Source organism: Mesoplodon bidens (genome assembly GCF_964165515.1).
Source record: "Mesoplodon bidens genome assembly, chromosome: 15".
In the NCBI taxonomy this organism is placed as follows: Eukaryota; Metazoa; Chordata; class Mammalia; order Artiodactyla; family Ziphiidae; genus Mesoplodon; species Mesoplodon bidens.
Genome location: NC_138171.1, coordinates 6,610,322 through 6,633,399, shown reverse-complemented (window position 1 = coordinate 6,633,399; position 23,078 = coordinate 6,610,322). Strand labels below are relative to the sequence as shown.

Here is a 23,078-nt window from a genome sequence, read left to right as displayed (position 1 = left end):
TCCCTGCCCACCTGTCCTCTCCTGTGCCTTTGTCCCCTCCACCGTGACCTGCCAGCGGGAGGGGTCCTGCTCCCCGAACCTTAGTTCCAGAGCCATTGCTTCCTGTGTGAACCTTGCTGCTCAGTCTCCTTCCCTGCTCCCTGGGCACCTTTTTATCCCACTGATCTCATCACAGTGTAATTGCTGGTTAGGTGGTGCTTTCCCTACTGGACCATGAGGGTTCCTTCTTCTAACTCTTTCTCTTCTTTTTTTAAGACTTTATTTCTTTTTGAGCAGCTTTAGGTGCACAGCAAAATTAAGAGGAAAGTAAGGGGTTTCCCCTGTACCCTCTACCCTCACACGTCCCTCCCCCATTATCAGCATCCCCCCCAGAGCGGTGTACTCGTTCCAGTTAGTGAGCCTGCGTTGACACCCCATCATCTCCCACATCCCCTTTACATTAGGGTTCACTCGTGCTGTACATTCTGTGGGTTTGGACAAGTGTATAATGACGTGTATCCATCCTTATAGCCTCACGTGGTGTATCTTCGCTGCCCTCGTGATCCCCTGTGCTCCGCCTGTGAGTGCTTGAGAGCGAGGGCAAAGCCCGTCCACCCTTCACCCCGCCGGCCTGGTTCTCCCCAGGGCAGGGCGCACGTCCTCAGTAGATGTCCACGGGAGTGAGCGAACCCGTCACGTGAGGGCGCGCCTGCTCAGCTCACGTGAGGGCGGTGCTGAGGGCTTTGCCCTCACGGGGTTGCTGCTGCAGCCCAGGACATCTGTGTCTGGGTGTTCCGCCGGTCCGTGGGGAGCCTGGCATTTACTTTAATGTCATGGATGCCAACAACTCCTGGCTGCATTTTCACCCACAGTAATTCTGCTTGGATTTCCTTAGGCCTCCCAGTACTGTTTCTCCCTGTTGTGAATTATTCTTTGATCCAGTAGCTATCATGGAACGGCTGCCATGGGCAGCACCGTCCTAGGCACGTGGGGGGGCGTACATTGTAGATAAGATTGATCCAGTCCCTGCCTTCATGGCACCCACATTCCAGTTGGAGAGAGAGACACTCAGGTAACCGAGCAAGGCAGTACCGCTTGTGACAGCTGCCAGAAAGGAAGCGCAGAGGGTGAGGTGCCGGAGGGCGAGAGGCCTCCTCAGCGGTGGTCGCCGGAGGCGCCTCTGGGGCTTTGAGCTAAGACCCGAGGTGAGCAGCAGCCAGCCGAGCAAGGCCTGAGCCAAAGCTCAGAAGTGACGGAGGACTTCGCTAGTTGAAGGAGCAGAGAGTGCGGTGGAGGGTGGGGACAGGAGAGAAGTAGATGAGGTTGAGGGTCAGGCAGGGGCCACCTTCTTTAGGGCCCAGGTGGCCGCCCTGGGACTTGTGGATTTTACCCTAAGAGCAGTGGGAAGCTGGGGGCAGCTTTCGGCCAGGCCGGATGTACTTTAGTTTCAGAATGATTTCTCTGTAAAGAAGTCAGACGTGGAGGAGGATACGCTCAAATGTGATTCCATTTATTTGAGACTCAAAGACAGACAAAAGGTGATTGGTAGTGAAGAAGTCAGGGAGGGGCGTGGAGTTGTTTCCAGTTTGGGGTGATTACGGATCAAGCCATCAGAGAACTTGGAATCTGTCTCATTAAGCTTTTGCCAAAAAAAGAGAAATTCAAAGAATGCATTCAGGAATTGATTCATGTCGTTTATTGTCCAGTATTTATTATGTCTCCTGTGTTCAAGATGATGTTACAGGTGTTCCCAGGTAGGATGGGATGTGAAGGAATCAGTCCCTGTGCCCAAGGGGACTGCAGTCGTGCAGGAATCAGGTTACGTGAAAAATCATATTCTGCTTTGTTTTTTGAGGCCAGTTGCCAAGTGGATGTAAGGATGTTACTGGAGTTGAAGGGTCAGAGAACTTTCTGGCTGTGCTGGTGAGAAATGGCTTTATGGGAGGAGACATTGTTCTAGGCCTTGAAGGCAGAGCGTGTTCTCACGGGTCAGGCTTTCCCAGAGAGTGGGACATGGCTGCTGTCGTAGGCAAGCTGGTGTGAGGGGTCCACAGACAGGACCCCAGGCGTCCCTGTGAGACACTGCACAGCAGGACGGTAGCTCCCATTCTGGCGCACCTTCTGCCCGTGTGCCTGCCTGCCTTGCGGAGAAAGTCTCCATTTGGTCCTCGGATGGTTTTACTGCATCTCACTGAGCTCCCAAGAGAGAGCGGACCTTACGCTCAGAGCCTTGGCAGGCAGGGCCTCGAGAGATTTGTTTGTGTTCTCTGCATTGTTATGCTTTCTTTACATTTATGGCAAGGGGTACTGTTTTTATACATATGGTATGAACATAAAGTCAACATTTAAAGTAAATTTAAGTAAAAACAATGGGTAGATTTAATGAAAGATATTAAGATACTGACGGTACCTTAGGCAAGGGAACACCTGAAGTTTGAGAGACGCCCTTGTCAGTGATGGTGGGTGCGCTGTGGGCAAAGGGAACGCGTGGGAGAGGAGAGCTGCCGTCACACTCAGGGGAGGAAGTGCCGGGGCAGCCTGTGAAGATGGGGCCTCAAGGCGTAGTCGTGCCCCAGCCGCTCAGGAGCAGGGAGAGGCCAGAGATGTGAGTCCGACTGCTGGCGGAAGCTCTGAGTGCCAGGCAGAGGGGCAGCTCGGGGGGCGGGCAGCAGGCGGCCCTTGACGCCTTTGCAGCAGCACAGCGCCTTGGGAGCAGCGGGGTGTAGGTCCGTGCAGTATGGGCAGCGGGGAAAGACTAAAGAAGAGCAAGAATCTGACAGCAGGTGAGGAGAAGGAGCCCGAGAGAGAAGTACCGTGAAGGAAAGGGAGCTCCGCTGGCCTGGGCTTCCTGCGAGCAGGAAAGGAACCTCGCTCGCATTTGCTCTGTGTCCAAGTGTGTGTGTGTTTTCACAAATAGTGCGTGAGGCGTTGTCTGAGAGTTTCACACATTCACAGGTACACTGAGGAAGTTTCCGTGAAAGAATATAAATATGAGAAGGTGGGAAATGAAGCTGAAATTTATTAAAGCAGCCAAATGTCCTGAATCAGTGGTTCCCAGCCCAGGCTGCACTGCAGAATCACCACAGTGGTTTGCTAAGTTCCCACTCCCTACCTCAGGCCCCTCGTGAGAATCTTCAGGGTTAGTGTTAGGAGCCCGCACGGAGTTCCACTTTTATATAAGCTCCCAGAATAATTCTAAGGGGCAGGTAGGTTTGGGGGACTCAGGGGTCGAAAGCAGTCAGGCTTCTGTCCCCGACCCACAGGGATAACCTTCTTAGATTGGTTTGCAGTTGTCCTCTTCACTGGCTGACCTCAGACATCCATAAGCATCTTGACAGACGTGCAGCAGAATAGGAGTGTCTACTCACAGCTCTGCAGAGAAGTTGATTTTATTTCATGGAAATGCAACATTGCAAGGGAACTGTGAAGTCATTTTGTTGGTGTCTGGGAACAAAGTGCTAGTAAACTTCTGGAACTCTACATAGAGCACTTCAAGGGAAAGGAAGGAAGTAGGAGGAAAGGGGAAGCAACTGCATCAGGATTGCACAGGAAGCCAAGACCAGACGAGGACCGGACACCAGCTCCTCCAGCCTCCTAATGGGGGCTGCCAGGGCTGTTGAGACCACCTGCAGTCAAGACAGGACCCTGGCTGGAGTCCAGGAACACCTCAGGGACAAAATTCTCTTAAAAATAAATCTTTTGTCAGAAGAGTAATATTTTACTCTTCTCACTTGTATAATCTCCTTAAAAATTGCCTTCGCAACGTAGCTAGATTGAATACTCTGCGTATTAGTTTGCTAGGGCTGCCATAACCCGGTACCACAAACTGGGTGACTTAACAGAAATTTATTTTCTTACAGTTCTGGAGGCTAGAAGTCTGCAGTCACGATGCTGGCTGGGTTGGTTCTTCCTGAGGGCAGTGAGGGGAGGATCTGTTCCAGACCTGTCTCCCTGCGTTGTCGATGGCCGCTTCTCCCTGTGTCTGTTCATATGGTCTTCCCTCTGTGGAGTTTGTCCCTGTGTCCAAATTTCCCCTTTTTATAAGGACACCAGTTGGGTTGGATTAGGGCCCACGCTAGTGACTGCACCTTAACTAATTGTATCTGCAGAAGGTGACATTCTAACATACTGGGGATTAGGACCTCAACATTTGCCGGGGGTGGGGAGCATAATTCAACTGATAACACTATACAATTTAGAAAATGAGAGTATGGGACAGTCAGTCAGTGGCACAGTTGAGTGGGAGTCATTCATTCGGGCACTCACAGGACCAACATTGAGAGCCTGATATGTATCAGTTTTGGTTCACACACCAGCACTGGCTGGCTTGGGAGTATAAATCACTTCACTTCTCTGGGCTTCAGATTCTGGTATGTAAAACAAAGGAATTGTAGTAAATTCTTGGACGCTTTCCTTTTAGACCCAAATTCCAAACAATGACATTTTTAAATGAAGAAAAAATCCAATGACAAATTCGTATACTGTCATTAGGAATCAAGCTCGTACTTCTAATTTCAAGTCCCTAAAGTTTAGTAACACTAAGTACATCAGTCAAGGTTGGCTATGTCCTGTAACAAACAGCCCCCCAATTCCAGTGGCTAATAACGGTGAGAGCTCCTAGTTAGGCAGCTTTCTTTTAAGGGAAACTCAAGGACTCAGGCTTCTTCTGTCCTGTAGGTCTGACCTCCTCTGGTGTTTAGGGTATTCTCCGTTCAGCTGGCTGATGGGAACAGAGAAGGAAGCATCTAGCTTAGGAGGTTTTTATGGGCCAGGCCTACTTAATGCTTCTGTTCACATTCCATTGGCCAGAACTCAGTCACGTGACCACAGCTACATGCAGGAGCCTGGGGATTATAGTCTAGCTGGACGCCCAGGAAGAAGCGGTGAACAGGAGCCACTTCTACCAAACTAGCAAAAGGAAGAGTGATGGTGCAGTTTCAGGAGCTGTAGCGCATTGTGAAAACGTGAATGATGTAAGATAAGGCCACAGCGTCAAAGTCGAAAGCAAACATTTTCATGTTTTAGGTAACGTCTGAAATTTAGAGGAACCAACATCATAAGAACAGTGTCAGGGACTTCCCTGGCAGTCCAGTGGTTAAGACTCCACGCTTCCATTTCAGGGGACACGGGTTCAATCGCTGGTCAGGGAACTAAGATCCTGCATGCTGCGTGGCACGGCCAAAGGGGGAAAAAAAAAAAAGGAAGACACCTTCCCTTGGGAACAGAAAGGAATAAACAAGTAAACAAACACGATAGAATGTGATATTTAAAAAAAAAAAAAAAACGAACAGTGTCAGGAGCCTCCGTGGTACTGAGGGTGTGCACGTTCTCTGCTTTTCCCTGTGTAGTTCCATCAACATTTGGCTTTTCAGTTCACTAGAAGAGACTCCAGGGTTTGAAGTGGCTCTGGTTCTGTGTCTAAAACACATGGTGTGCACACTTGATTTCAGTAAACAGAGTCCAAAGAGATGTAGTTGCTAGGTTTCTTTGTTTTCACTGTCAACAAAGCACTAGTTGAAAAATTAGTTGTATTCCCCACTGTGTTCTTCCCTTCTTGTAATAAGAAGAAACACATTGGAGTAATCACAGGTTGCAAAATAAATGATGGGCTTGTTACTCAAAACACAGTCCATGGTCCTGCGAATATTGACATCGCCTGGGAGGTTTTTTTATTTTTGTTTTTTAAGAAATGCAGACTCCCAGGCCCCTCCCCAGACCTGAAGAACATTTTAACAAGAGCCCCAGGGCATTTGTATGCACTGTAAAGCTTGAGAAGCTGATCTGGGTGTTAGAGGTGTAGGCAGCAGCACTTGACTTGCTAGCCTTCTGGCTTCGTTTATTTAGGCTTAGTGACAGGTGAGTGCGGTGTGGGGATGTTTTAAAGTCAGAAGTGAAACAAAAATTTACACTCGTATACCTTTTGTTTGTTTGTTTGTTTTGAGTACTTGTCATGGAGGGGGTGGAGTGGAAAGGGGAGAAAATAAGTTAAGGAAGGGGGTCTCTTCAAAAGCGGTTGGCGAATTCTGCTGTTCGGGCCCAGCCTCCTTCACGCTTTTCCTTTCTACTGTCTTTATGGTCTTTGTGAATATTAAGCCTCAAGAAATCACATACAGCACAGGCAGCCATAAACTTCTACATGAAAGAAAAATACAATAGAAAAATTGAAGAGTAGACTCTGCATGTTAGCAAGAAGGTTCTGTTCCCCAGAAAGTTAGAGAAATCATCTCAGTATCCCTGTTACCCTCAAGATTGCCTTTACGTTACAGTCTGTAGCAGTGTATTTCAGACATGTTTTACATATGATTTAATTTTGTTCTTTTACTTTATGAATGAGTCCAGTCAGAGGCTGAGTCAGGGTAGACAGAGCAGCAGCTTCTTGCTGGTTCTGATGCCCACGGAGGCTGCTGCCTTACCTTGGCCTCCTGGCCTGTCCCCTGACGCTCCACTGAAACCCAGCTTGTGCTTCCCTGAACCTCGTGCTGCTTCATTCCACCGTGCCTTTAAGTTATTTTATTATTTTTATTTTATCTCACTGTTACTGAAAGGATTCACTGAGGTGACTTCTCCCATTATAATGTTTGAGCCCTCTGAGGGCAGGTATGTGTTTGAACTTGGGCTCTATGAGTTGACGTTGAAATGAGATGAAGGAAGGCTTATCTTTTAAGTAACTTGAAAAGATTCAAGCTTCTCTTTTATTTTTTATTTTATTTAATTTTAAAAATGTAATGGGGTGTACACTTACTTGCAAATGAGTTGTGATGAAACGTAAGGGACATGATTGTGGTGAACCTGAGCTTTCGGAACAGCCAGTCAGAACACGGCCGTGAGCTGTGTCTGCCTGTGAGCGGGGAGGCTACACCCAGCTGTCTGGGGCTCTCATGCCCTTCTCCGATGGTCTTAACCCTCTACTGTGTGTTCTCCCTGGGATTACATATCTCTGGGGAAGAAATGCTTGTTTAAACAGCTTTTAATATGCTGTGGTTATAGCTCCGTTTGATTTGTGGGCTGTGCTTTCAGAACCTCTTTTCCTTCTATGTAGTTTTCTTGCTTTTCAAGGGCTAGTTTCATTGAGTGGATTTCATTTCATTTCTCTGTTTGGGAAGCGTCAGTTCACTGAAGGGTTATACTTCGCCCTTGAATTATACATCTATTTCTTTAGTGTCCTCTCCTGTGGTTCCTGTTTTTCCTTTATTTTAGTTGTTTTAAGTTGTGCTATTTAATAGTTGTATATTTCCAGCCTTGTATGACACCGTGAGCTCTTTTTTAGAAAGAGAGTATATTAAAAGTCCTCGACAAAACAGCAAAGATTCGTGGACTTTTGGCAGACCTGAATCTGTGAGTAGAGAGAATTAAGACCATTTATGCCTTTGACCTGTGCTGTTCTGTATGGTAATCATCAGCCACATGTGACTATTTAGATTTCAATTACTTAAAATTTTTAAAGTTAAGGTTCACTTAATCAGCCACTGCAGCCACGTTTCAGGTTCCCAGCTCTCCCCGTGGTCGTGTCTGGTGTCAGACTGTGCAGACGTAGACCACTGCATCATCACAGCCTCACGGCTGCAGGGACCTAGGGCGGCCTTGTAGGAAGTTGTGTTTCAACTCCAGAATTTTATTTTACCCAAAGGAAATAGACTCTTCCATGTTTTTCTAGGATTTCCAGAACAAAGTTACATTGTTCCCAGCCAGAGATAAGCATATTTTCTCCCATTTTCTGTGGGAGTCTGTTCTTTGTTAGAATCTCATCCACAGTAGTATATCTTTAAGACAAGATGTGTTCTTATTCTAACCTGAGCCTGGACCTAAGTGTCTGGGGGACTTCGATTTTCAGCAGCTGTTAAGTGAAGCAGTCGAGCCTCCAGGTCACTTACCCAGTCACCAGTGGGACTTTGAGTTACTTTTTCTCTTGTGATTTCTTTCTCAAAGCCGTAAAAGTGGCCTATAATCAATAGCAGAGTCTTGTTGGTAGCACGTTTCTAAACTCATTTCAGGACTAACTTGTGTCAAGGAATTATTTTCCCATTCTTTTTGGTTGAATGTTCTCTGATTTCAAGTCAGGGAAACAGAATTATACCAGTAAGAAAGCAAACATTCTCTGTAACTTCCAGCTCAGCGGTTCAATTTCTTACTAAAATGACTCTCCCGTTGGAAATGCCATTGTGGTTCCACAGGGACTTCCGCCTGCCCTAGAACTTTAAGTCTGTGCCACCGCTCCAAGCATGAGACCACAAGAGGCTCGGTCGAGTCAAATTGGTTGGCAAACAAAGAAGGTGATCGAATGATCCAGGGCAAGTCTCCTGGTCCGTACACACAGACGTCCTGGACATAGTGGCCTGCAAAGGGAACACAGAAACTTAGCTGCCTTTGTTTCCGCGTCAGTTTACATCCACCCGGAAAAGTGATGCACTTCTGAGGTCATCTGTACGGCCTCTCTGCTTCATGCCAGTTCAGATTAAATGGGGTTTCCATGATCGCTTTGACAGGGGCTTTTATGTTGAATTTTGAATTCATGATGGAAGGGAAGCTTTCATTCGTTTGGTTAGTGATTTCTGAAATGTTTAATGGCTACTTTAGGTGAATACTGTAGAATTTTAGCTAGTCATGAGCACGAGGGAGAAGTAACAGCCATCATTTGCCAGATAACACCTAAATTCTGATAGCTGCTGTTTTAAGTTCCATGAACTTTTCAACTGTTTTCCTCGGTTGTGGGTTGTGTTGGTTTTAAAAAGTCATTGCTTCAACCTTCTATTGGTTTTGCAGAGTGAGTTTGATATAAATAGAAGTAATTAAAATTGGAATTCTAGTTTGAATCCAGTACTGATTGGACTCCTTCGAGGTGAACTCAGTAGCACGTTTTATGTGTCTGACACTGTGCTTGACTCTTCCTGCTCTATTTTTTTTTTTTTTTTTTTTGTGGTACGAGGGCCTCTCACTGTTGTGGCCTCTCCCACTGCAGAGCACGGGCTCCGGACACGCAGGCTCAGCGGCCATGGCTCACGGGCCCAGCCGCTCCGCGGCATGTGGGATCTTCCCGGACCGGGGCACGAACCCGTGGCCCCTGCATCGGCAGGCGGACTCTCAACCACTGCGCCACCAGGGAAGCCCCCTCCTACTCTATTTTAATCCTCCCACCAACAGTGGGAGGTGGTTTCTGTCATCACCTTCAGTTCGCAGAGGCAGGAGTGCTCAGTTTGCGTGTAACGGAAATTTCTGTTCATTTTGGAGACCTTGCTCTTTTCTCTGCTCGGTGCTGCCATGCTCTCTCCCCCCTGCTGATACTGTAATCCTACTTCCAGAAACCTATCTTAAGGAAATATTATTTAAAAGGGTTGGAACTGCATGCATAGAAATGTCCAGTGTTGTTTGTAAGACTGAAAAAAATCAAAAGGGATCTTTTCCCTGCTAAGCGTGCATTCGTGTAGTAAAGGGCCTAGAACTGGCCCATGGTGAGCATTGTATGCGTGAAAGCTGTTATCATGATCAGAATCTTTTTAACTGATAGACTCTTGGTGCGATGTCACAGAATCTCAGTAGTATTACATTTAACCAGTTGAAAGTGTAAATATGAAGATAGTATGAAAAGCTTAGAACATAGTGAAAGAGGAATCAACTGCACCTTGATCGTAACTGCATACTCTATAGTTTATGTACTTATGAACTGGAAGGGAACACAAATAAATGGGACTTTGTCAGAATTGGGTTAATGCTGTTTTGGTGATTAAAAATAAACAAACTCTTTGTTGCTGATGGCAATGGGATGGCTCTGCACTGTGTGCAGAGCTGGGCCATATGCTCCCCCAGTGGCGTGGCACCAGGCAGCCGCACCTGGTTTGAGACCCAGCTCTGCCACTGCCTTTGCCACTTCCTGTGCCACATCCTGTGGCTCTGGGAGTGACCTCACGTCTCTGAGTCTGGGGTTCCTCATCTGTAAAGTGTGCGTAATGATAGTTTCTACCTGCAGATCGCTGTGAGCATCGACGGCAGGCCCAGAGCCGGGTTCCAGAAGGGTTTACCACAGACCCTACAACAGTGCTTGGCCTAAGTCGGGACTGACTGAGTGCTGGCCGGGGTTGGCCCTGTACTGCTTTGCTAGCAGAACCATTTGCACAGTGAAGCTAGTGAAGGCAAGCACTTTCTGAAGTGTTCACTTGTAGGGATAATGATTCTCGTTAAGACGCGCAGTGACTAGGTTTTTTTTGCAAACATTATTAAAATACTCAGATTTTGCTACTCTAAGAATTTGGAATCATTACTTTATCATTGACAGCCACAACCCTTCATGACATCTTATATACCATTGGTGAATCACTTTTTCAGGAAGAATCTGATCAGCCTCTCCTTTTCTGAGCATTTATCCGCCAGTCCTGTCAACCCCTGTGTAATGACAGTGAGCCACTTACTGTCTGAAGAAAGGCCAAGGTTGTTTGTTAGCCTGTCGTTTAACTGTCACCTTCTTTCTATGTGACTATCCCCCTAGCTGAATCATATCTACCTTTTTAAAAATACTAGAAAATTATTCCAGTCCTTCTGACCTGGTACCTGTCAGGAGGATGGCTGTGCACATGGCAGCGGGACTTGTTTGTCTTTGAACTGTTCTCGTATTAGATTGTCCATTTTTTGTTTGTCCACAACCTGTTTCTTTTAGGTCAGTCTTCAAATCAGCTTGGAAACTGGGCGAACCTAGTTTATTTTGCATTATCTGATATACTGTATTCAGACCCGAGGACTGTAACCAGATGCCTTGTGAAAATAGGTTATACATCTCTGCAGTAGCTCCCGTGGTGGTTAGGGAGCTGCTTGTGGACAGACAGCGCAGGGCCCAGGTATCCCTGGAGAGCACGTGCTCTGCCGGAGCCGCCTTCACACACGGCTTTGCTCCAGTCTTCCCGCGTTCTCTGTCCACCACCAGCTGTGGCCCCAGAGACGTCAAACACGCTCTGTTTTCCTTCCCCGGAGTACACCAGAGAACTTGCCGTCTTTCTACTGGACTCGTCCGTATCATGCTATGAATTGTGTGTCATCCATCGTTTCCTCCCTGAGACTGTCTGCTCACCCTGGGGGTGCGGGGGTGCGGAGCGCCAGCCCCAGAGAGGAGGCACGGATAACTTCCCGGGAGCCAAGTTCTAGCTCTTCGACTCCGGAGGTGTTTTCCCCGAACCGATGCACCTGAGAGCTGCTCTGCAGCCAGCTAGTTCTCTTCCAGACTCTTCACAGAACAGAGATGTCCTCTCCTCCACCCCAGATCTGGCTTTTGTGTATTGCCCTGGTCACTAAAACCTCTGGCACACAAGACAAAGGGGCAAAAGAATTCACAGCCCCTCAGGGAGAATCTCCTGAGGGCAAAGCAAAGAGACCTTTTTTCAGCAAGAACTGCGTAAGAAGTATGGGGGGCAGCTGGCTGACCCCACCGAGGAGCATATACCTGTGTTATTCAGGTGTCTGTTCTAGTAAAGAGACCCAGGGAGACAGAGAGCTCATTTTAAATAAATGTTAGGGTTTGAATTCTAGGAGCAGGTGGGAAAAGCCAGATAGCTCATGTGTTTTTATCTTAAAACTTTAAAAGTGGCTGCCCTGTTGTGTGTTCACTTTGTGAAAATTTATCGACTCAAATACTTAGAATTTGTCTACTTCTCTGGATATTATAATTAAAAGGAAAGTTTTAAAAAAATTGACACCGTGCTAGTTGGATCATCACTAATTCTTCCAGACTGAAGTAAACGTGACTGCCAGTCTTCTCCCACTGTTTTCGGGGCAGCAGTTGTACAGTTTTTATACAATTTGAAGGTGTTTTGTGGCTTTTGTTTTTGTTTTAGTTTTGGCCACGCTGCGCGGCTTACAGGATCTCAGTTCCCAGACCAGGTACTGAACCCAGGCCCCGGCAGTGAAAGCCCAGAATCCTAACCACTAGGCCACCAGGGAAACAAACCCCTTGGGTTTTGTTCTTACCTTTGCAGCCATCATGAACAGTTCCCTCCTTGTTTTTCCACTTAATGGCTCGAACGTTTCCTTCCCAGCCAGTGTTTGGGGTGGAACCTGGAGCATCTAAGGGAAAACACGTGCAGGCATACAGTGAGCAGATGAAGGGAAAGCCCAGCCTCATTCAGAATGCATGTTCTCATCTGATGAAAGGCTAACGCTTCTGGGGGCGGGGTGTGTGCTGCACCTGTGGTAGTATCGGGGTGGAGCGAGGTCCCGTATTCCGTCTTTGTGCTTAGATTTCACTTTTCATCCCTTCCTCCATCCCTAGTAACTCACCTAGTATTGACAGCATGTTATGTTGGGTTTCTTTGGATCGCGTTTTCTCCGCAACAGCTCTCTGGGGGTGATTTGAAAGGATTTTCAGTGGATATGAGAGGTTTTAAAAAGCGCCTAACCCATTTCTGCTGGATTTCATTGTTTGCGCTGTCGCCTGGACTGACCGATTCGCTTAGCTGTTCAAGCTTGAAGCCACATTCGCAACAATCAGCTTTATAGAAAGAGCAAATAAGCCCATTTAAAGAAAGGCCTCAGATTTCCCTCTGCCTCTAAGAAAACCTATCTGAAGTATCATATTAGCCACAAACAAAATGACTAGTTTTAATATTTTCCATTCTTAATGAGCCCCCAGCACGATACCTGGCGCTAGTAGGTACCCAGCAGTATCTAATACGTGAAGGAAGAAAGGAAGAACTTTCCGAAGATCTGCGCTCAGAATTTTCAAAAGGCTCTATTTGAGGAGATGCACAATGCTGGTACTTCCTTCTGGAGAGGGAGCAAAAGCAGGCAGCCTGATCTGGGAACATGGCGCTCTCTCAGCAAACCTCAGATCCCTAAAAGCAAAGAGCCTCCTGGACTACCCAGGTGGAAGGTCTTACAGAATATAGAGCTGTTTACCAAGCCAGAGAGCTGGAATAGAAAGAATCTTCAGTTAAGGATACACTTCTCCTGTTGTTGCCTCTGGCCTGAACAGACGCTGTTTTGCTGGATTGCTCTTACCTTTCAGTCGGTTCAGAGTTACCCAGTAATGTCGCTCTGGACCGTGGATGTCTTTAGACCACCGAAGCATGTCTTTTGCGCGGGTGTCTGTTAGTACAAACTCTACAAACTTCCTTGTTAGTACATAGTAAGCACTTCCAAAATAAATTGTTAAGTTATGGGGTGGTTCATCTTTGAATCTTTCATTTGGAGATACATAGATATCTTCTTCAGGGGTGAATTCGGGATGGCTTTGACTTGTCTTGGATTTAATGTTTGGTGGCTGGATTACTCCAGGAGTGATATTTTTATCATTCCATTTGCTTCTGATGTAGTGTATGATTTCTCTGTTAGTTTTGATTGGAAAATCCTGTCCACAAAGATTAATGACATAGTTCCATTGAAATTTGGAATGGACTAGATCTTTCATACAATTAATATCTGCCTGTAGTCTCCTAAAGCCAGTGTGAGCCATTTTCTCTCTCGTTGATGAAATAAAAATATTTTCAAAACAATTAACCAGAGATTGCACAGCAGTCTTATACTCCTTGGGGGCCTTTTCATCAACATGAATACAGTAAACATTTTGAGGCGCATAAATAGCTCTGAGAAGCTGCACAAACATAGCCATCTCCTTATGAATAGTTATAATATATGCCAGAGGGAAGGTGCCCTCTTCTGCAGACAGGGGTCTGGTTATGAAATGCAACTCCTGGGATAGCCTGGAACAATTTCCTGGTCTGTGTAAATGAGCAAGTATTTCAGATCCATGAGGGTTTTTACAGAATTTTGCAATTTGGGGAGCCATCTCTTTCCCTTCAAACAAAGCCGAACACAGTTCATCTGGATAAAAGCCACATTCCACTACTGCTGGGTAGGTGGGTTCCTCCTCTGGTTCCTCAGGAGTTGGATTCCTTAAATAAAGAAAAATGAAGATGCAAATGGCTGCGCACACGAGAAGACCTGGCTTTGTGGCTCGCAGCTGGCTCATGTTTTGAGCTCCAGTCGCCTTCTTATTACCATGGTTTGAAATGTTTTCCTCTAAGCTTCCTAAAAGAACAACAGGCAGAATTTAGGGTGTTGTTAACTCTCCCCATCCCTGCTAACTCTATTGGCGTACACGTATTTAAAGTGTATAATTTGATCAGTCTTTATATACGTGTATACTCATGAAACTGTCACCACCGTCATGGTAACAATCATTTCTTTTACCCCTAAAAGTTTTCTTGGGCCCCTTTTACTCCATCTTCCTTCCACCATTGTCTCTGGACAATCACTCATATGCTCTTGTCACTGTAGACTAGTTGGCATATTCTACAGTTTTATATAAACAAAGTTATACGTATGTACTTTTTGCCTGGATTTTTTTTCACTTAGGATAATGATTTTAAGATTTCATCCACATCACTGCCTTTATCACCATTCTTCCCTTTTTATTGCTGAGCAGTATTCCATCAAATGGACGAGCCGCAATCTGTTTATCTGTTCATCTGTTGAAGGACACTGAAGTTGTTTCTAGTTTTAGGATATTACAAGATGCTGTAAGCATTTGTGCACAAGTCTTTGTGCAGACCTATGTTTTTGTGTCTCTGGGGTAAATGCCTAAGAGTGAAATGGCTGGCTCGCATACAGGTGTATGTTTAACTTCTTAAGAAATTGCCAGGTTCTTTTCCAAAGTGGATGTGCCATTTTACATTCCCACCAGCAGTGTATGAGAGCTCCACTTACTGTACATCCTCACCAACACTGGGTATGGTCAATTTAAAAAACTTTACCCAGTCTAATAGGTGCGTAGTGGTAATTCATTGTGGTTTTAACTTTGCATTTCTCTGATGACTAATGATGTTGACTGTATTGTCATGTGTTATTGCCCTTATCTTGGCAGATAAAAATCTCAAATATTTATTTTGGACATAGATACGGTCCTGTTCTGCATTATTCAGAATTTATCTTATGCCATTATTCTGTACCGTGTTATGAGAATATATCTTTCCAATAAAGAAAACAACAAATCAAGAGAAATTTTGTGATCACATAATTCAACTTGTTGAAATGAGTTTATGAATTGCTTTTAGAGAAGGCGTCAGTGATTAAAAACAAGATATCTTTATCTAATAAAATTATTTGATAATAATTTAGCTTCCTCTCTTGAACTCTACAGAGATGCATGAATAAGTATTTTAATTAACTAATTATTATTGGCATGCAAAGACCATCCTTTGGAATTTAGGGAAGAAAATTGATCAGGTAAAATGTCTATATTGTTAGTAGTTTTCTCCCTTGTTTATGAATTTTGTCTGTAGGTTTCTGTAAAAAGTCATATCACTGCTTGTTCCTACTTCCTATTTTTAAAAAAATATTTATTTGTTTTATTTTTGGCTGCGTCGGGTCTTAGGTGTGGCACGAGGGCTCCAGAGTGCGTGAGCTCTGTCGTTGTGGCGTGTGGGCTCTCTGTTGTAGCCCATGTTCTCAGTAGTTGCAGCGGCGTGCAGGCTTAGTTGCCCCACAGCGTGTGGGATCTTAGTTCCCCAACCAGGGATCGAACTCGCGTCCCCTGCATTGGAAGGCAGATTCTTAACCCCTGGACCACCAGGGAAGTCCCCCTACTTCCTGTTTTTAAAGACCCATTTACTTTTTTTTTTTTTTTTTTTGCGGTACGCGGCCTTCTCACTGCTGTGGCCTCTCCCGTTGCGGAGCACAGGCTCCGGATGCGCAGGCTCAGCAGCCATGGCTCACGGGCCCAGCCACTCCGCGGCATGTGGGATCTTCCCGGAGTGGGGCACGAACCTGTGTCCCCTGCATCGGCAGGTAGACTCTCAACCACTGTGCCACCAGGGAAGCCCCCCATTTACTTTTGACCAGTGTTTATCTCAGATTTGACATTAGTCCCTTACCTTTCCACATCATTATTGCAAATGCCATTTGGATAAAGCATTAACAAGGCAGCATTTTGAGTTATCCTGTGTTCTTAAACTAGGAGCCCATAAAAACTGTAAATGCTGATTGTGGATTTTAAAAATGTATTTATTTTCATTGTATAGTTTCTTTTTACCCATCATACTTCAAAAATAAAACAACCACTGCCCAAATATCAGGTTACGTTTTACTCTGGTTTGGTAAATGTTGATTGCCCCAAGCATAAAACGTTATGGCATAATTTTACAGACATTTTTATAAATTACATAATACCTTTTGTAAGCACAATCATCATTATAATTAACACATTTCATATCTGGCCTCTAAAATAGACACAACATGTATCATAAAAACAGAAATTCAGTTGGACGGAAATACCTTCTTGAAATGAAAATAAAGCCTTTAACTGCTTCTCTGTTAAGAATTTTGGTGAAAGGTAAACTATGTCCCATAGTTTGTTACATTTTCTCCTGTGTTTAGCTTTTGCGTGGGAAGGGGGTTTGGGGGTGTTTTTGGTTTGTTGTCTTGGTGGTTGTTTTTAAGCTTATGGTCAAAGTGTAAAACATGCTGGTCTCATCACAGAAATGTTAGCCCCACTTCACTGACAGACTATATACCCCATGCAGAGACCAGGGGATTGGGTATTTTCAGTGTTTTATGATAATTAAGTGAAGACACGTCCCATGTGTAGTCCGTTGTCCTTCAGGGCAATACGTTGGCTAAATGCTTTCCCTTCCTTATTTATAGAGAGACAGGCACAGGAGCTTGGTCACAGTTAATCTGCTGCCTTTCTGCCTCGTGTTCTGTTAGTGCAGTGCTCACAGTTGACCAGTTAAATCTTCCTTTTGGCTCAGGTTCACTTTGAAATTTAGAAATCGGTGTGGCTAGAATGCCATGTTGTGGGAAGGGTCACCAGCTTTATTTTCATTGTTTCAGTACAAGCTTTTCCAGGTAGTCAGGACAGCCTTGTAATGAAGCCTTTGGAGACTCCGCTGCTGCTGAATTTACATAGTTCTTGCTGTGGCTTTAACCTACATCTGGTGGATAATGTGAAAATTCCCACAGGAATCAATTCTTTAGGGCCTGGCAGTTTTTCCTTTTTAAATCATGGTGAGCATCATTTTCAGCTTTGCAGACATTTCAGTTCTTGGTGATTTGTTGTTGTTGTTTTGTTTCTATAATGTGAAATCAACTTTTGTAGTCATAATGAAACTGTAATTGTTAAACATGTGCCTTTTTATCACTAAATTAATTTCCAAGAAATGTGATACTTTCCAAGTGAGAGGAACATGCAGCCCATTAAAAAAAAGTGCAGTCTTACTAATTGTTGAGCAATTTTTTTTCCTCCACAAAAAGTTTAAATATTTATTTATTTTAAAGACTTTAGAAAGAGTGGCAGTTATCATTATATATCATGGAGCAGATAGAAAAGTTCTTTGTTCAGACCAGACCCAATTATTTTACCACTGCAGTGTTCTATTTCCTCATGTACTACTGAAATCACAAATGATTTATAAAATTATTATTTTGTGTGTGTGAGAGAACATTTTAAGGCTTTTTTCATATAGTGTCATTCCTTAAATTATCTTTCCTGGGCCTTATATATTTTGATAATCTTTTAGTTCCTCATATCTGCAGCCTTTGGTGTGTAGCATCATTAAAATATGTATAGTGTACAGTAGAATTAAATAGCTTCCAGACAGTGAATAATGTTTTGAAGATTACACGTTCAGTTGACTGAGGACATATGACATCCAAGGGATTTTGTAGAATATCTTTCAGTAGCAGTAATTACCAAAGTTACGGTTAAAGATGGTGTTAAAATTTTTTCCTTTTTGTGGTACTAGAAATCACAAATGATTTCGTTATAGTTCTCAGAATGAAATTATTTTACCTTTTATTTATGTTTTTGTCCAAGCATAAAATATTTCCAAGGAGTTTCAAAATACGTTACTATCCTAATTATGAGAGCCGGCGAGCATATTTTCCTTCTTCTTTTCTGCCTTCTTTATCTGTCTGTAGTGCCCCTCTCCCACCGCCCCTACTGCAGGCCTTAACAGCCAAGAACAGAAGTCAGCAATATGGGTCTGGTACTATGTGTTGCCGCTAGAACACTTAAGGGCAGTCATTTTGAATTTGTTATGACGGGATTTAATTTGTTATGTAGGCTTTTCAGGGGGAGTTGGCAACATCCTGGATAAATTAATTATTTTGCTAAATCTTATACTTTGTGGGGTTTTTTTTTTTAAATTTGGTTGCACCGGGTCTTAGTTGCGGCAGGCAGGCTCCTTAGTTGTGGCTCACCGGCTCCTTAGTTGTGGCATGTGAACTCTTAGCTGCGGCATGCATGTGGGATCTAGTTCCCTGACCAGGGATCGAACCCCGGCCCCCTGCATTGGGAGCGCAGAGTCTTAACCACTGTGCTGCCAGGGAAGTCCCTCTTGTTTGTTTGTTTGTTTGTTTGCGGTCCACGGGCCTCTCACTGTTGTGGCCTCTCCCGTTGCGGAGCACAGGCTCTGGACGCGCAGGCTCAGCGGCCATGGCTCACGGGCCCACCCGCTCCGCGGCATGTGGGATCTTCCTGGACCGGGGCGTGAACCCGTGTCCCCTGCATCGGCAGGCGGACTCTCAACCACTGCGCCACCAGGGAAGCCCACCCTCTTGGTTTTTTTTTAAAGGTAATTCCTGTTAGTAAATAGAAAATGGGCATCTTTAAAGATGAACTTGTAATATTTTGCCATATATTCTATAGACTGTTACTGTTTTAGAGTATTAACATTAGCTTAACCAGATTAAACAATTTAGTCTTTACTTTCTGGACTGCAGATGGGGGTGTATGATAGTACCTGCCTCCTGAGGACACCAGGCTAGGGGTGTGGAGCAGCTGGCTGAGCGTTTCCCACTGAGCCTGGCCCGGGGCGGTGCTCAGTGCTTGAGTGGGATGGGGCTACTCGGTACCCGCCAGTCCCAGAGCAGTGAGACCCTCAGACCATGAATGTTGGTTCTCTCTCCAGGTACTGCATGTTTGTCCTAAAGAAGTCACTGTAGCTGCAGCAATGAAAATTTTGTGTCTGTTATTTTTGTCATCTCTGGGCTCAGAATGATGTCCAAAGCACCCTACAAGTTAACAGTTTTTTCTTGAACTATTTGAGCTTTATCATAGTAGTTAGACTGATTTTGAATTCAGACCGTCAAAGCTGTCCAGTAAAATAGATGTCTTAATCACAACATGCTTATGCCTAAAATGTGTATACGTTTCTTCAGCCACTTTGATGTGAAGGGGAAAAGTACATTTTAGGATATCCATTTAAAACAATCACAACGAAAGCAACGTTTTTGTTAGAGGACTGTTTTTTGAGAGGAAAAGATGCCTGCTACTTCTGCATTTTAAAATATTACTGATATTCCAATAGTTCTATTTTAAAACCATGGAGGAGGCACAGAAAAACATATTCTAATAATAAGACCTGCTCAGCCTGTGCCATTCAGGATCTCTGCATAGTTAACGAAGCACTTACCGAGAGAGGCTCGCATATGGCGTAGAGGTCCTGGCCGTGTCCGCGCCCAGCCTGGCTTTTTTTTTCCTTCAGTTGCTTCCTTGCTGTGGCTCTGGCTGAAATCACATGAACAGAGTTGCTTGGCAGGTTTTGTTACCCTTTCATCCCTGGAGGATTTTATTCTTGTTGATCCTGACGCATGGGTTGGGAAATAGAACCTGCGTATTTCTTCAGGGCTGGCCCCCTGCCTTACAAAACAAACAGCAGAAAACACCCAGCCCAGGTGAAGGACAGCGCAGGGTAATTGTTGGATTCTGAAAGCTGGATGAAATCCTGGCAGTCCTGGGTCAAATTCCTTAAATGTTTTTAAAAGTAGGAGGCCAAGTTTGGTTATCGGACACTTTTTCATTAAAGGGATAAATAAAAGTCATTTTAAAATCTCATTTGAGGGCTTCCCTGGTGGCGCAGTGGTTAAGAGTCCGCCTGCCGATGCAGGGGACACAGGTTCGTGCCCCGGTCCGGGAAGATCCCGCGTGCCGCGGAGCGGCTTGGCCGGTGAGCCAGGGCCGCTGAGCCTGCGCGTCCGGAGCCTGTGCTCCGCAACGGGAGAGGCCACAACAGTGAGAGGCCCGCGTACCGCAAAAAAAAAAAAGAAAAAATCTCATTTGATTCCTAAGTAGCATTCGGAGTGCTTCAGCGTGGCTCTCCAGAGGCCTGACTTCAGGGAGGCAGGTGCGCCCTGCCGTGCTCCGTCCTCCCGCGGCCCGTCTGGGCATGGTTAGTAACGACTCCCTTTCGTTATTCTCCTCCGATGGATACTTTTCCTCCTAACATCCTTCCTTTCCTGGTTTACAAGGTCATCCCGCTCGCTGGACCTCTCTTTAGGTTTACCCCAGATGTGTCCGTCGGGAATAGTGAAGCCAAGAGACGTGAATCACACCCCGCAGAGACCCTCACCCTCGTGGGTGTCCAGACACCTGAGCTCTTTATTTAGTCAGCCGAGTTCAGCTTTTCTTCACCTGCTGCGGTGACTCGAGATACCTGTTGCTCTTTTGCAGAACAGATGTTGCTGTTGCCCTAGAAAGATTTCTTAACTAGGCAGATAGAACCTAGTCTCTTTAATCTTAAGGGGATGCAGCATTGCTGCACGTGTGACATGTATGCCTTTTATATAAAAACAGGTCCGTGCAGCCTTTTAGTGGGGAGACCCTGTATATGTTTGCATGGAGTTGTTCACATTCTGTGAGTTGAGAGACTAATTTTATCAGACAAGAGTCAGGAAAGGAAAGGCCCCCCTGTCAGCTGGTGAAGTGTTGCTCCAACTCTGCCCCCAACCCCGAGGGCTTGTTTTAACTTGTCCTGTGAGTGCTGCTGAACTGGCCTGGCAGGTCCGTCCCTGGGGGAAGAGGATTGGCGCTAGATTTCACCTGGACCTCACATGCTTAACCTGGAAAAAAGCAGTGGAAGAACCTGAGAAAATGATGCGGAGAGTTGCCTGCGTGCAGCTTTATACTCCCATAGCTCTAAGGGAGACACAGAGTAAAACCAACCATGCTGAACAGAGTGTTGTAATAAATGGACAAAAAAAAGGCTTAATATATCAGCTTCTTTTTTTTTTAATTATTTTGTTTATTTATTTTTGGCTGCATTGGGTCTTCGTTGCTGCACGCGGGCTTTCTCTAGTTTCGGTGAGCGGGGGCTACTCTTCGTTGTGGTGCGCAGGCCTCTCATTGCGGTGGCTTCTCTTATTGCGGAGCACGGGCTCTAGGCGCGCGGGCTTCAGTAGTTGTGGCTTGCGGGCTCTGGAGCGCAGGCTCCGTAGTTGTGGCACACGGGCTCAGTTGCTCCACGGCATGTGGGATCTTCCCAGACCAGGGCTCAAACCTGTGTCCCCTGCATTGGCGTGTGGATTCTTAACCACTGCACCACCAGGGAAGCCCTGTATCAGCTCCTTACACTGATGTGATTCAACTAAAATTTTTGAAAGATGAAAATCCTAATAAATAAAACAGACATAGAGCGTAAACATGTAAATTACAAAAGAGGCGCTGTGAATACAGTGGGGTGTTTTATGTTTCTTAAAGCCAAAAAGGAGCTGTGTTCTTCTGGTTTTTAGATTAGCATAAGTTTTTTTTTTCCCTCCTTTACGTGGTATGATGGGCATTCTCATATGCTGTAAGGAGTGTAAAGTTCATGTGACCTTCTAGGGGAGCTATTTGGCTTTAATATTTCACTCCCTTTCATCCTGGTTTGAAATATTTCTTTAGGTCATGTTCTCATTGCTTCATTCAGCAATTATTTACTGAGCATCCACTGTGTGCAGGACCCTGGGCTTAAGACTCAGCTACAGCCATGAAAGATAAAGACAAAACCTTCCCATTTGGAGCTTACAGTGTGACAGAGGGAAGCCCTATTTTAAAAGTCAATACACTCATACAGGCATACATTCATTTATCATAAGCCATGAATACAGGAAACAGGGTTCTGTGATAGAGAACAACCAAGTCTCAGAAGTGGAATTTGGGGGTCAAAGATGCATGTAATCAGTTGTTCATCACAATTATTATTTGTAAGAACAAAGATTGAGAAACCACTGTTCCATTTGTTTGTGATATAAATATACAGATATAGTAGCATATTACCCTTAATTCTGTTTCCTTCAGCACTTTCCTACTGGCCTTTTTTTTTTTCAATATTAAAAAAAAAATTAACATCCAGAGGTCATGTAATATACAACTTCTAGTCTGTTTTTCCTTTTAACATATAATGAGCATATTCTGTGTTGTCGAAAACTCTAAAATAACTATATACTCTTCCTTTTTAGGAATGTGTTATGATTTATTTAGCCATTTCCCACCTTTTTTGGACATCTGAGGTACAAGTAGTAAAAGGAATCAAAACTGAAAGTAAATATATGATTTCACCTGTACGGGAACAGTACACATAGAAAAATGGGAAATACGGGTGTTTTCTACTTTGTGTACCTGTTACTTTTATAAGCAAAGAGAGGGTCAGTCCCTTTGGGCTGCTGTGCCTTTGCAGCAGCCCCTCTCCCTTTCTAAAGACCCCCCGCCCTTTAGTCCACGGAGGAGAGCCCCTGTCTGGCAGCTGACATCGTGGCAGAAACCTGCTTCCTGCTCTGGTTTTACTTGCCTCCAGGGACGGGCCGCTCCACGCAGGGCCCTGGGTTCCAGCAGAAGCCTGGTGAGGTCAGGCATGACCCTAGAACAGGTGCGGGGCCGGTAGCTGGAGGGAGGGCCACGTGCTGCCGTCCCCAGGGGCTGCCCACTCAGGGCCAGGCAGTTGAGGCCTTGAGGGGTGGGTTCGGTATTAGTGGATTTTTTGAATTTTGGAGACAAAGAGCAAGATATCTCAGGTTTTAACGTGCAGGGTTCCCAGCTCAGTGTTGTTATTAGCAGCTGATTCAACTCTAGGACTACAACTCGGGTACAACACACCACAGCTGTAGGCAGGACAGGGCCCACCGTCACACGTAGACAACTAAACAATCGTGTGCAGGGAAGGAGGCTGCGGACCGCTGGCACGATCGGTCAGACCCGGGCAGCAAGAGTGGTGAAAAGGCGCAGAAAGCCCGCGGGGGAGGAGGATGAGGGCTGTGACGGGGCAGGGGGGCAGATGCGCTCAGGAGGGTTATTGACGCCAGAGCCCCAGCCCCAAGCCCCACCGGGCCTTATCTACCACCTGATTCTGTACCTGCAGATCCTTTTTCCT

The 23,078-nt window shown here is 45.3% G+C and overlaps 2 protein-coding genes across 3 annotated transcripts in view; one reads left to right on the top strand and one right to left on the bottom strand.

Moving 5' to 3' along the window:
• RTF2 (replication termination factor 2) overlaps window positions 1-23,078 on the top strand; it is a 41,026-nt gene that overhangs the window by 11,086 nt on the left and 6,862 nt on the right. The gene's annotated exons all lie outside the window — the stretch shown is intronic.
• On the bottom strand, window positions 1,502-19,503 carry LOC308629193 (beta-1,3-galactosyl-O-glycosyl-glycoprotein beta-1,6-N-acetylglucosaminyltransferase 7). The gene is made up of 4 exons (XM_081256750.1): window positions 19,368-19,503; window positions 12,955-13,983; window positions 11,926-12,021; window positions 1,502-8,312 (listed from the first exon to the last, which is right to left on the bottom strand). Exons 1-4 carry the CDS (start codon window positions 19,381-19,383, stop codon window positions 8,089-8,091), a joined length of 1,365 nt encoding a protein of 454 aa, XP_081112876.1. The 5' UTR covers window positions 19,384-19,503; the 3' UTR covers window positions 1,502-8,088.

Coding starts and splice junctions, on each gene's coding strand:
- LOC308629193 (XM_081256750.1), bottom strand. Junction 12,022..12,954: donor AACTCTGAACCGACTGAAAG/GTAAGAGCAATC, acceptor GTTTTCCCTTAG/ATGCTCCAGGTTCCACCCCA. Junction 8,313..11,925: donor TGTTCATGATGGCTGCAAAG/GTAAGAACAAAA, acceptor TTCCCTTTGCAG/GCCACTATGTCCAGGACGTC.